Genomic DNA, 12,524 nt, shown 5'->3' on the forward strand with positions numbered 1-12,524 from the left:
AACTGAGCCTCTGACTCGTTTTGATGGTATGCTGACATACGTTATGTATATTTGTGGAGCCGTTGTTGTCCTGAGGCTGAGAAAACACACAAAGGTACCGATGATTTCTGAGATGTGGTAAACTCGGATGAAATTGTGGTATTTGACAATGAAAGTGGAATCAATTGTAAAATGTGGAAAATACTGGAATTTGCTCATATGTGGGTGTGATCTCTTATACTCATCAATTCATATTTCATGGTGTCTGAGCCAAAGAAAAGCTGGATGTAGTTAAATGCATTTTTACGTCTGAAATGATGATTAAATCTCACCCAGAATTTTAGCAGAGGACCAGAGGCTGACAGAAACAAAATAAATTCAGCGTCGCGGAGCTCTAGACAAAGTTAAAAAGCTGTTTCTGTTTTTCGGTTGAAGCAGGTTGAGAATATACTCGCTGATAAACTCAGAGGGGTGTTGCCAGAAAATGAAAGCAGCCTGCATCAGATTCATCCTGTTTATGATTTCTTTCACAGTGATCCTGCTCTCATGTGACGCTCAGCGAGATCTTAGAAATATATTTAATTAAAAGGTTGCCTGTGTCTCTTCTGCCCAAAATCAGCTTCTCTCACCAAGAAAATCATATCGTAATAACTTTGTTTCTGGACACCCGATGATAAAAATTCTAAATCCACCTAGAAGCAACATTATTATTACAGTAATCTGATTACTCCAATATATATGATTTTGATGGGCTCAGTGTTTTATATATATATAAAAAAAGGTTATCTGAAAATTAAAATTCCAGGAGAATTGGTTAGCAACGTTCTGGGTTTAAGCCAAATAAAAAAAGGAAAACTCGGAAAAACCGATTTGACGGATTTGCAATAAAGACAGGATAGAATAAGCCTGAAAAATGATCTTCTCAACCACCTCATCCGGTTCAACAAGCTTGAAACAAAAGCCCCAACTTCAGGTCTCTCTCAGCTACTGGCTCCTGCCGAAGCTTTTCAACATGTGATCAAATAAAAATGGACAGGATAAACTCCAAACAATACATCCATTCAACCAGCTTTTAAAGAAATGTAGAAAAAGTTATAGAACGTAGAAGCACTGCTGAACTGCGGTAGATTTTCTGACTGAGCCCTAACACCTAATTTAGCATCCATCCAGCATCCTGTCTCTTCTCTGAACTCTCCACAGCCAGTAAAAGTCCAGTGATGAGCGACGCTGTGCAGTGAAGGGACGCAGCGTCCTGGAAGAAACATTTGTGAAGTGTGGTTTCTTAATTTCACAATGCTGCCGGACCGCGACGGCTCCGGGGATGTACATAATAAGTTTCAGTGTGGCATCAAAAACGTATCAGAAACAATTTTTTAGTTCAGAAACTGAAAAACTACTTTCCCAAACTTATATAGCAAAATGAAGGATGACGTTCACTCGGATTTAATATAAATGTACTGTTGCTTCTCGAGTAATTTGTTTTGATGACGTGTGTGTATTAAAAACTTTTATTATTATAGTGACAAAAAATAAACATGAAAAAATTAACTTCACTCTTATTTTATTTCACTATTTCTCTATTTTATTTTTTACTCCTTTATTTTATTTTATTTTTTCTGTATTTTACTTTATGTCTCTATTATATATATTTTTTTTATTTTATTTCTCCATTTCTTTGTATTTTTTGTTTTTCAGTTATGTATTATTTTCAGTTTTTTTATTTATATTTTTTATCTTTTATATATTATGTGTGTGATTGTGTTTTTACTGTTGACATTTTCAAGGGATTTATGATCGTTGATCCCTTCCCGCCCACCGTGTTCAGGTGTGTGTGTTGATGTGTGAATGTTTTTGTTGGGCGGTCGGAGCAGAGCCACAGCAGACACAGGAGGGGCTCGATAGGGTGCTGCTATAGCAACAAAAGGATGACGCCAGCATGAATTGTGGAAGCCAATACTCCCGTAAGAGAAAAGGTTCACAGAAGAAACAGAAAACAAAATTAAGAAAGAGTACAATAAAAAAAAAAATAGACTAATACTGGTTTATTGAACTTTAAAGTGTGTTTTCATGGATTTAAAAGTCCATTGTGCTGTTTTCCTTGGTGTTTATTGTACTTTTGTTCTTTGCTCAAGGTGACGAAGGGATCAAAAGAGATGCTTTGCTAATGTCCGGATTCTTTTCCATCAGCGCTGTGCTATTTATAGAGCAGAGGTGATGGTACTAACAGGAAAAAACAAAGCAGGGTTGAAGTTTCTCAATGCCACAGTGAAAGCTGAGAACACTACAGTATTAGATTAATTGATTTATTTACACTGAGAGCCCTCGCCAAGCAGGTCACAATCTGCTCTAGAGGAGTTCAGTTCAGGCTTTTCCAACACTTCTCTATTTATTTATTGATGTATTTATTATTCCCAAGGCGAGTTTATATCAGTACTTAGAATAAAGGACCATTTCTGTTTTTTCTTGACATACTTTTGAGTAAAGAAAAATTCTTTCGGATGGTTTTACATTATTTTGTCCGATTAATGAGTACAGTCTTTAATTTCTCTCAGTTTGAGGAATTGTTTTCCCCGGTCACAGTGGGTTGTGGAAGCTCTCAGGAGAATTTTCCCAGTCAACAGGCTAAGCAGCAGGTAGACCTGTTTCTCATAAAGAGACTGTAACATCAGCACTAACCTATGCCTGTGTCAGATTATACTAACACACTGACGGTGCCTTGTTATTTGATTAAAAATGCACCATGATCTTGTTTGTGTTTTGTCCAACAGAATAGTTTTCCAGTCAGGAATGAGACTGATGTTAGGTCATAAAATATGCATTAAAACTTAAATCTGGATTTAAATGAATAACCTCACGTGATCATATGAATACATTCTTTAAATATATTTGTGGAGCCTTTTCGGGTGTCTATTACAGCTATTACAAAGTGATTCCGGTTCAGTCTTACTGTCTTAGTTTTGCACAGATCATTTTAACTCAGTCAGAAACTTTTAGCATCCACAGACCAACGAGCAAATCTCCTCGTGGAAATTTTTAGAATTTAAGTCTAAATAAAGTATAACAAAAACTACAAGAATATAAAAGATAAACACACCTACACCAACATGCAACTCGTGTTTGGTTGTTATATATGTCCCGTTTGGTAGAAGTCCTGTTTTGTGTACATCTGTTTGCTGACTTACTGGAGCTGTGTGTAGTGAGTGTCCCTGTTTGGATCATGCAGGAATAACTGTCATTTGATGTGGTTTTGCTGTTGGGAAAAATTGGTGTGATCCTGTAAAGTTAAGTGCACAGGATCAAAGTCAGCGTCGGTACCTAGAGGCATGGTGTGCTTCTGTGTTGTTTGCATGTAATGCAGTATTTCCCCTGGATTGCTCTCAGGCTTGAATAATTGTCGGGGAAATGCTGCTGTGCTGCATTCAGGTGTGACTTGTTATGGTAGGAGTTTTTCTTTTTAACTTGGCTTGATCACACCTTATTTGCATTGATTTGCTTAACTACAGCCTCCTTCTGAATCTGAAACGGAGGTTGAATTCTTGTCTGCTCTCACTCCCCCCCCCCCATCACCATCAGGATGAATTGGCCCATATGAACCGTGGAAGCTCTAAGTCCGGCACACCAACCAAGCAGGGAAGCGTTTCAAAAAGTGGAAATGATGGAGGGTCCAAAGCCAGCACTTTCATATCCTCTCAGGGTGGTCCCTCCAAATCCAGCACACCTACTACTCATAGTGGTTCTCAGTCCACAACACCACCGTCTCCCCAAGATGTGTCCAATTTTGAAGAAGGGTCTGCCTCCTCTGCTCTGCGATCTGCTCCTCCCTCTGATGTTGCCATGGAGTCACGTCTACAGGAACAGGAACCTTCAGACGGGCTCAACAAGAACCTGGACTGGAAGAGTGGCAAACCAGAGGGCAGTAAGAACATGACAGCAGTGCAGGAAGGACAGCAGGAGTCTGCCAACGCTGCTCTGAAAAGTGATGGTCAGTGCTGCAGTTGTATGCAGTCAGTAGTTTTTTAAGTCTTGTAAAGGCTAAACCTGAGTACCTTTCTGCTCTTCTAGATGAAGACGAGAAGACTGAGGTGCAGGCAATCATTGAGTCCACACCTGAACTGGACATGGACCTGGAAGGCTGTAGAGGAACAAGGTAAAATCTGCCATTAGAACTCAAGAATTAACTGCAGCTCTGATTAAATTGCAGATTCGATTTTTTTCCCATTTGGCTTTGTTCACACTGCAGGCGAAAGTGGCCAAAATCTGACTCTTTTGTCCATATGAGACACACATCCGATTTTTTTTTTATTATTATTATTATTATTATAACAGTCTGAGCAGCACAATTCCATTTTTTTTTCCAAATCTGACCCAGGTCTCTTTAATATATGGAGGAGGTAAAGTGACACAATGAATTAATTAAATACATAATTAAATAATTACTCAAATGTGTCATTAAATAATTAAAATGATAATTAAATACATAAATGTTATTAAATGTATTATTCATTCATTAATATATATTTAATTCATTAATATATGATTATTGATATATAATTTCACTATTTAATTATTTATTTCATGGTCCTGTGTTGCAGTGCATCATGAATTTATTTTATCTGTCAACCTGGCCCATCAGACTCAGTGGGCGAATCCTTACGCCTTGTTCCTCTACGTTGGTTTAGATACTCTAGAACAAACTTTTATTATTATTATTATTAAGGTAAATTAATCTACATAAATTGTGTTCTCATCACAGCTTATTAATATTTGTGCATTTTAAGTTCAGGTTCAGTTTATTTATCCTGTAGTAATTTTAGTTTAATGAGTTTTAAAATAGTCATTCAGTTGTGATTTTTTTTTTTTTTTTTTTTTTTGTGATGGGAAGACAGGACATGGGAGATTATTCAAACTTATGGGAAGAGACAGACACAATAGAGCAGGTACATGTTTGGTTCGAAAAGAAGACACCGCATAAATAAACCAGTTTTAAATTGGGGAAAAGAAATAATGCAAAAAAAACTATATTGATATACAACTACTAATAAACATGATAATGATATCAGTAACCTCAACAATAAAAAGTAGTCTCAAGCAGCAAAGGGCCATTGAGGGCAGACTGAAGTAGGTAGTTGGATGCTGCTGTCTTGTTTTAACCAGGTAGTAAAAGTGTAACTTCCACCACAAGGAGGCATCAATTTACCCGACTTAAAACAGAAAAAGTTCCCTGTGCTGTAAGAGTCGATTCTAATGGAGAACAAATATAAGAAATGTGCAGACACGAGGTCTGAATTAAAAAAGGTTTTGCATGGAACCTCTTCAAGAAAATAAATGGAAATGAGGTGCAGAGCTCTGCCAGGTAAAGCTAGCATATCTACCACCACTGAAGAGTCGTTGGAGGGTGAAACATTCAGCAGAAGGTAAAAAGCAGCCGTCACTGGCAGCTTTTTCATCATTTTAGTTTAACTTTTTTTTTTTTTAAGTTTGATGGAGTTTGTTGAGCCTGAGTCCCATCCATCAGCACAAGACTGATGATACCATACATGAGAAGTACACTCAGTGTTAAAAGAATAGTTGAATAATTCTCAGTAATTTTGATTTGTATTTTAATTTGAAATGTAAACACAATCCAGTTTCATCTGGAAGTGTCAAAAGAAAATGCAAAGGAAGACAAATGTGATATGATGCATTATTTATCCTGATAATCTACCTTTTTTTCCCTCTTCTGTTTCACATCTCCTCCCTGCACCGCTTCCTCTCCTGCAGCACACCAGCTAAAGCTGGCATAGAGAACCTGGCATTCAACCGAAACACCGACTCTCTGTTTGAGGAGCTGTCGTCTGCAGGAAACGACTTGATAGGAGACGTAGATGAAGGAGCTGACCTGCTCGGTAAAAAACCTTGTCCATTTGGCCTTTGCTTCTTTTTCTTCTACAATTTCCCTCCTCTTCTGAATTTTCTGAATTGTCTTTTTCTTTGGCTGTCGGGCTTAATCGTCTCACAGATGAGTTTTCTGGTGTGTATCAGCCTTTAAGCCACAGATCTATGGACCAGTTCCCCTTGGATTAATCGTGTCCCTACATTGTCCACTGTTTGTAGCTCTAGTTATGGACACCTAGAATACATTAGTGATACTACATTGTTTTGAAAGATACTGTTGACCAGAAACCTTTTTAAATTACACAGTTTTCACTAACAGAGTTTGATAAACATCTCTGATTGTTCTTTACACGACTCTCAGACTACAACTTTTTAGGTAAGGCTAAGAGAGTCCTATACCGACATATACGATAGACGTAGAAACAAAGAAATGAGTAATTGCACTTTTTTTAAAGATAGAAGAGAGGACGAGCTTGCACATTTTCCCTGACTCGATGTGGATGATCGTTTTCAGGTATGGGTCGGGAAGTTGAACACCTTATCCACGAGAACACCCAGCTGCTGGAAACCAAGTAAGTATTGATCTACTACTGAAGAGGAATCGTTTTCTCATGTTGGTCAAACACCAAAGCATGATGAGAATTAAAGAAGCCATGTTGTTGCTGCACTCTAAGGGCAAAGTATTGACATTTGCATCTTTTATGTGTGTTTAACTTATTTCGTTGATGGTATATATGTTAATATTGCCCCCTTTGTTTTGCTGTAAATACGCTGCCTGTTCAAAAAAAAAAAAAAATTTGATTTAACTTAGCAAATAGGTACAAACCTCCCATTGGATAATTACTGCATGGATGATGTTTCAGCTGCAACAAGTTATTTAACCCCAACTGATGCAGTGAGTTGCTTCTCATTACTTGAACAACCAGAAGAATCAGAAAACACATTGTGTGGTCGTGGGAAAAATCTTGAGATGCTAAAACTACCAAAACTGGTTTAGGAACTGTCCAACACATTATTAAAAACTGGAAGGATAATGAGGAATCATCATCGTCCAGGAAGAAATGTGGTCAGAAAAAAATCCTGAAAGATGGTGATGGGTGACCACTTCGTTTGGAAAAATCAAATCATAAAACACAAGTAGAACACAGGGCTGTGTTTAATAGTGAAAGTAAGAACATTTCCACATGAACAGTGTGAAGGAACTCAGGGGGTTGGGACTGATCAGCTGTGTAGCCAAAAGAAAACAACTAATCAGCGAGACTAACCAGAGATAAAGGCTTCAGTTTGGAACAGGGTAGATCTGGACTCAGAGTGATGGAGCATCAGGGTAAGAAGAAAGGAGGATGAAGTGATGCAGCCATCATGCCTAGTGCTACTGTACAAGCCTATGGAGAAAGTCTATGATCTGGGGTTGCTGCAGTTGGTCAGGTCTAGGTTCAGCTACATTATGTGTTCAAAGAATGAAATCAGCAGATACCTGGAAATCCTGAATGAGCAGATTATTTCATCTATGGATTTTTCTTCCCTGGTGGAATGGGCACACTCCATGATGACAAAGCCAGGATTCATCAAGCTGAAAGAGTAGTTCAGGAAGCAAGGGATAACATTTTCACACATGGATTGGCCACAATGGAGTCCAGACCTGAACCTTATTGAGACTCTTTGGGATGTGCTGGAGAAGGCTTTGCTCAGTGATCCGACTCTTCCATCATCAGTATAAGATCTTGGTGAAGAAGGAAGGCAACACTGGATGGAAATAAATCTTGTGACATTGCAGACGCTTATAGAAACATTGCTACAGCAAATGCGGCTGAAATCCGCATTTGTACCTTTATTTTATTTTATTTCTTTTTTACAGCAGGCTGTGTATGTGGTGTTTAGTTGCTTTTTAAAGCCATACATATGATGTGAACACTAGAACAGTTTCTCCAGATAAAAAAAAAAAAAAACTTGTTCTTGCTAAAAAAGAAAAAAAAGCATTTTTGTCCTGCAAGCATGTAGAGCTGGTTTTTAATAAGCTGCTAGAGTTTCCCTGCAGTTACTGGACTGCTTTTCTTTTAATGAGTAAGTGTGTTTAGCAATTTTAGGATTGCATTTATGCAGATGCTAGAGACATTTTTCTTCAGTTTCAGGCTTTTCTTTTCAGTAGCTGCTTTGTGTGCTTAAAGGGCAGAAAAAGTGCAAATGACCTGGAGGTTTTTCTTTTTCTATTTAGGATAAATTGTGAATACATCCAGTGCAGAAACATATTTCCTGATCTGTTTTTAGTAACTAAATGGGACCCTGCTGCCATCTTGTGTGTAGACGTCACATAAGAGTTATTTGTTTTGGTTTTTTTTCTGTCAGAAATGCTCTGAATGTAGTGAAGAACGACCTGATCGCTCAAGTGGACGAGCTGTCGTGTGAGAAGGAAGTTCTGCGAGGAGAGCTGGATGCTGTCACTCAAGCAAAGACCAAACTGGAGGAGAAGAACAGAGAATTAGAGGAGGAGCTCAAGAAGTGAGTCGGCTTGAAAACACAGTTTACAAACATTCCTGCTCACCGGTCAAGAATTTTTTGCTTGTTTTGGTTTTTATTACAGAGTTAAAGCAGAACTGGAGGACACCAAACACAAGGTCAAGAATGACAATGAGGATGATGTGAGTTGTTTGTACTTTTCTCATAACTGGTTATGAGCTAAAACGATGTGTGAGTGTGAGCATCTGTAAGAAAACCTGAACAGATGAGCCGTGGCTCATCATGTTTGGGTTGCAGAGTGACGTCCCCACGGCTCAGAGGAAGCGCTTTACCAGGGTGGAGATGGCCAGAGTCCTGATGGAGAGGAACCAGTATAAGGAGAGGCTGATGGAGCTGCAGGAAGCTGTCAGATGGACCGAGATGATCCGGTAGGATGGCACAAGCTGTGCTGACAGCTGCTCTCTATCTGTGTCTTGCTAATATGAGTTACTCTTTTTAGAATTACTACATAATACACACACAGAGTAAATGTTTAAAAAGGTTTAAAGGGAACAGACACTTGGAGGATTGATAAACCTTGTTTGATAAACGTGCTTCAGCTATAAAAATGTCATCTTAAAAATACTCTTAGTCTGTATTTAAAAAAAAAATAAAAAGAATTTCATTTGTACATTATTGTATTTTTTAAGTTGCAATGCATTCTGGGTAAAGATGTTATATGGTCACTGTGGTCTTTGCCCAATCTAAGGGCTGGGATATATGCAAGCGTACATGTCAACGTTCTGCTATGTTTTGCTGCAAACAACAGAAGCATGACACCGCAAAAACGCTAAATACTGGAGGTCAAGGCTAGGGGAAGTACGCAGCATTTGGACTCTGAAATAGTGAAAAGGTCATTCTACAGGGTGTGCAGAATTATTAGGCAAATGAGTTTTTTGACCACATCATCCTGTGTTGTTCTACTCCAACCGGTACAGGCTTGAAAGCCTACTACCAATTAAGCATATCAGGTGATGTGCATCTCTGTAATGAGAAGGGGTGTGGTCTAATGACATCAACACCCTATATCAGGTGTGCATAATTATTAGGCAACTTCCATTCCTTTGGCAAAATGGGTCAGAAGAGAGATTTGACGGACTCTGAAAAGTCAAAAATAGTGAGATGTCTTGCAGAGGGATGCAGCACTCTTAAAATTGCCAAGCTTTTGAGGCGTGATCATGGAACAATCAAGCGTTTCATTCAAAATAGTCAACAGGGTCGCAAGAAGCGTGTTGAAAAAAACAAGGCGCAAAATAACTGCCCATGAACTGAGGAAAATCAAGCGTGAAGCTGCCAAGATGCCATTGGCCACCAGTTTTGCCAAATTTCAGAGCTGCAACATCACTGGAGTGCCAAGAAGCACAAGGTGTGCAATACTCAGAGACATGGCCAAGGTAAGGAAGGCTGAAAAACGACCACCACTGAACAAGACACACAAGATAAAACGTCAAGACTGGGCCAAGAAATGTCATAAGACTGATTTTTCTAAGGTTTTATGGACTGATGAAATGAGAGTGAGTCTTGATGGGCCAGATGGATGGGCCCGTGGCTGGATCAGTACAGGGCAGAGAGCTCCACTCCAACTCAGACGCCAGCAAGGTGGAGGTGGGGTACTGGTATGGGCTGGTATCATCAAAGATGAGCTTGTGGGACCTTTTCGGGTTGAGGATGGAGTCAAGTTCAACTCCCAGTCCTACTGCCAGTTTCTGGAAGACACCTTCTTCAAGCAGTGGTACAGGAAGAAGTCAGCATCGTTCAAGAAAAACATGATTTTCATGCAGGACAATGCTCCATCACACGCATCCAAGTACTCCACTGCGTGGCTGGCCAGAAAAGGTCTAAAAGAAGAAAAAATAATGACATGGCCTCCTTGTTCACCTGATCTTAACCCCATAGAGAACCTGTGGTACCTCATCAAATGTGAGATCTACAGGGAGGGAAAACGGTACACCTCTCTGAACAGTGTCTGGGAGGCTGTGGTTGCTGCTGCACGCAATGTTGATCGTGAACAGATCAAGACACTGACAGAATCTATGGATGGCAGGCTTTTGAGTGTCCTCGCAAAGAAAGGTGGTTATATTGGTCACTGTTTGTTTTTGTTCTGTTTTTGAATGCCAGAAATGTATATTTGTAAATTTTGAGTTGTTATATTGGTTTCCCTGGTGAAAATAAATAAGTGAAATGGATATATATTTGGTTTTTGTTAAGTTGCCTAATAATTATGTACAGTAATAGTCACCTGCACACACAGACATCCTCCTAATATACTAAAACTAAAAAAGCCCCACTCCAACTTCCAAAAATATTCAGCTTTGATATTTAGTCTTTTGAGTTTTTTGTGTTCATTGCGAACATAGTTGTTGTTCAGTAATAAAATTAATCCTCAAAAATACAACTTGCCTAATAATTCTGCACACACTGTACTGGTCACATTGTATTTCCGGGCATCAACCCCAAAAAAACACTTGCAACACGTTGCCAACTGTTAAGGCAAGAATGTTTATAGTAGTTGTGCAAAAGGTCCGAGAAACAGTCTTCGAAGCTATCAGCCGTTGTGTTTACCTCAGAGCTGTCGTGTTCATGCTCTTGTTCACATAAGTGCCTCCAGCAAGTCAATATTGCAGCTCGCGCACGAAACACATTACCTAGCGTCAACGTGAGCAGCGTATGTGCCAAACAAACGCTAGGAAATCATGGCAGCCATGATACAGACGCATTGCTAACAGCTTGCCAGATCCACTGGTCAATCCTCAGTCCTTATACTACTGGACCTGTCTGCTGCCTTTGACACGGTCAACCATCATATATTCTTCTCCACACTCTCGGAGCTTGGCATTTCAGGATCTGTCCTCTCATGGTTTACGTCCTACCTCACAGGGGGATCATTCAAAGTATCTTGGCAAGGGGGAATGTCCAGATCACATGGGCTGACAACAGGGGTGCCTCGGGGCTCGGTGCTTGGTCCTCTTCTCTTTTCACTATACACCTCCTCACTCGGTGCAGTCATTAACTCTCATGGTTTCTCCTACCACTGCTATGCAGATGACACTCAGCTTTTCCTTTCTTTACCACCTGACGACACAACCGTCTCAATGCGAATATCAGCATGCCTTGCTGATATCTCCACATGGATGAAGGATCGCCACCTTCAGTTAAATCTGTCCAAGACTGAGCTTATTGTCTTTCTAGCCAATCCTTCTTTACCGCCACAGATAAGTGTGCAGCTTGACTCTATCACGCTTGTGCCTACGTCTTCTACCAGGAATCTTGGTGTCATGGTAGACAACCAGCTGACCTTTAAGAACCACGTTGCCTCGGTTTCCCGGTCTTGCCGATTTGCTCTCTACAACATCAGGAGGATCAGACCCTACCTGACTGAACACACGGCCCAGCTCCTGGTCCAGGCTCTGGTCATTTCACACATTGACTACTGCAACTCCTTACTGGCTGGCCTGCCTGCATGCTCAGTTAAAACCTCTGCAGATGATCCAGAATGCAGCAGCACGTTTGGTCTTCAACCAGCCCAAAAGAGCTCATGTCACTCCTCTGCTAATCGCTCTTCACTGGCTTCCAGTTGCAGCGCATCAGATTCAAAGCTCTGCTTCTGGCTTACAAAACAATAACCCAAACGGCTCCGGTCTACCTTCACTCCTTAATCCAGAGCTACACTCCCTCTCCACAGTTATGCTTTGCCAGCGAAAAACGCCTAGTGCTCCCACCACAACGTGGCACAAAATCAGTAGCTAGACTCTTCTGCTGTATTGTCCCCTGGTGGTGGAACGATCTACCAAACTCCGTCCTATCCGCAGAGTCCTTATCCACTTTTAAGAGCAAGCTAAAGACTCAGTTGTTTAAGGAGTATTTCCACACTTAGCTTAACTCTTCTACTCAACAGAATGAGTTAGAAAGATTTGTTCAGCTCTTTGGCTCAACTCAAAGTACTGAAGAAGCTGTGTGCACTTCTGCCCAAGATGATATTGTGTGATGAAATCGTGATGTTTGTATTTAAACAAAATGACTTACAAAAACTACAAAAAAAAAGAAAAAATTATATGCACTGCCTCTAGCACTACATGACAGGGTCCAACTGGACTCAAAGCAGTCTATCACTTAATTATGATGTCCCATCTTGTTCGAATTCATGCTTGTGTTGTTCTTCCTCTCAAATGTAAGTC

At 39.9% G+C, this 12,524-nt stretch overlaps 1 protein-coding gene across 6 annotated transcripts in view; it reads left to right on the forward strand.

Annotated features, from left to right (window-relative positions):
• Positions 1 to 12,524, forward strand: part of spag9b (sperm associated antigen 9b) — a 54,863-nt gene that overhangs the window by 24,474 nt on the left and 17,865 nt on the right. For all 6 annotated transcript variants that reach the window (XM_041973747.1, XM_041973745.1, XM_041973746.1 and 3 more), the window contains 7 exons: positions 3,553 to 3,961; positions 4,042 to 4,126; positions 5,740 to 5,864; positions 6,368 to 6,425; positions 8,200 to 8,352; positions 8,435 to 8,492; positions 8,608 to 8,738. In XM_041973747.1, coding sequence (XP_041829681.1) covers positions 3,553 to 3,961; positions 4,042 to 4,126; positions 5,740 to 5,864; positions 6,368 to 6,425; positions 8,200 to 8,352; positions 8,435 to 8,492; positions 8,608 to 8,738 — 1,019 coding nt within the window. The remainder of the gene's footprint in view (positions 1 to 3,552; positions 3,962 to 4,041; positions 4,127 to 5,739; positions 5,865 to 6,367; positions 6,426 to 8,199; positions 8,353 to 8,434; positions 8,493 to 8,607; positions 8,739 to 12,524) is intronic.

Source organism: Melanotaenia boesemani, chromosome 21 (assembly GCF_017639745.1).
Source record: "Melanotaenia boesemani isolate fMelBoe1 chromosome 21, fMelBoe1.pri, whole genome shotgun sequence".
Taxonomy (NCBI): domain Eukaryota; kingdom Metazoa; phylum Chordata; class Actinopteri; order Atheriniformes; family Melanotaeniidae; genus Melanotaenia; species Melanotaenia boesemani.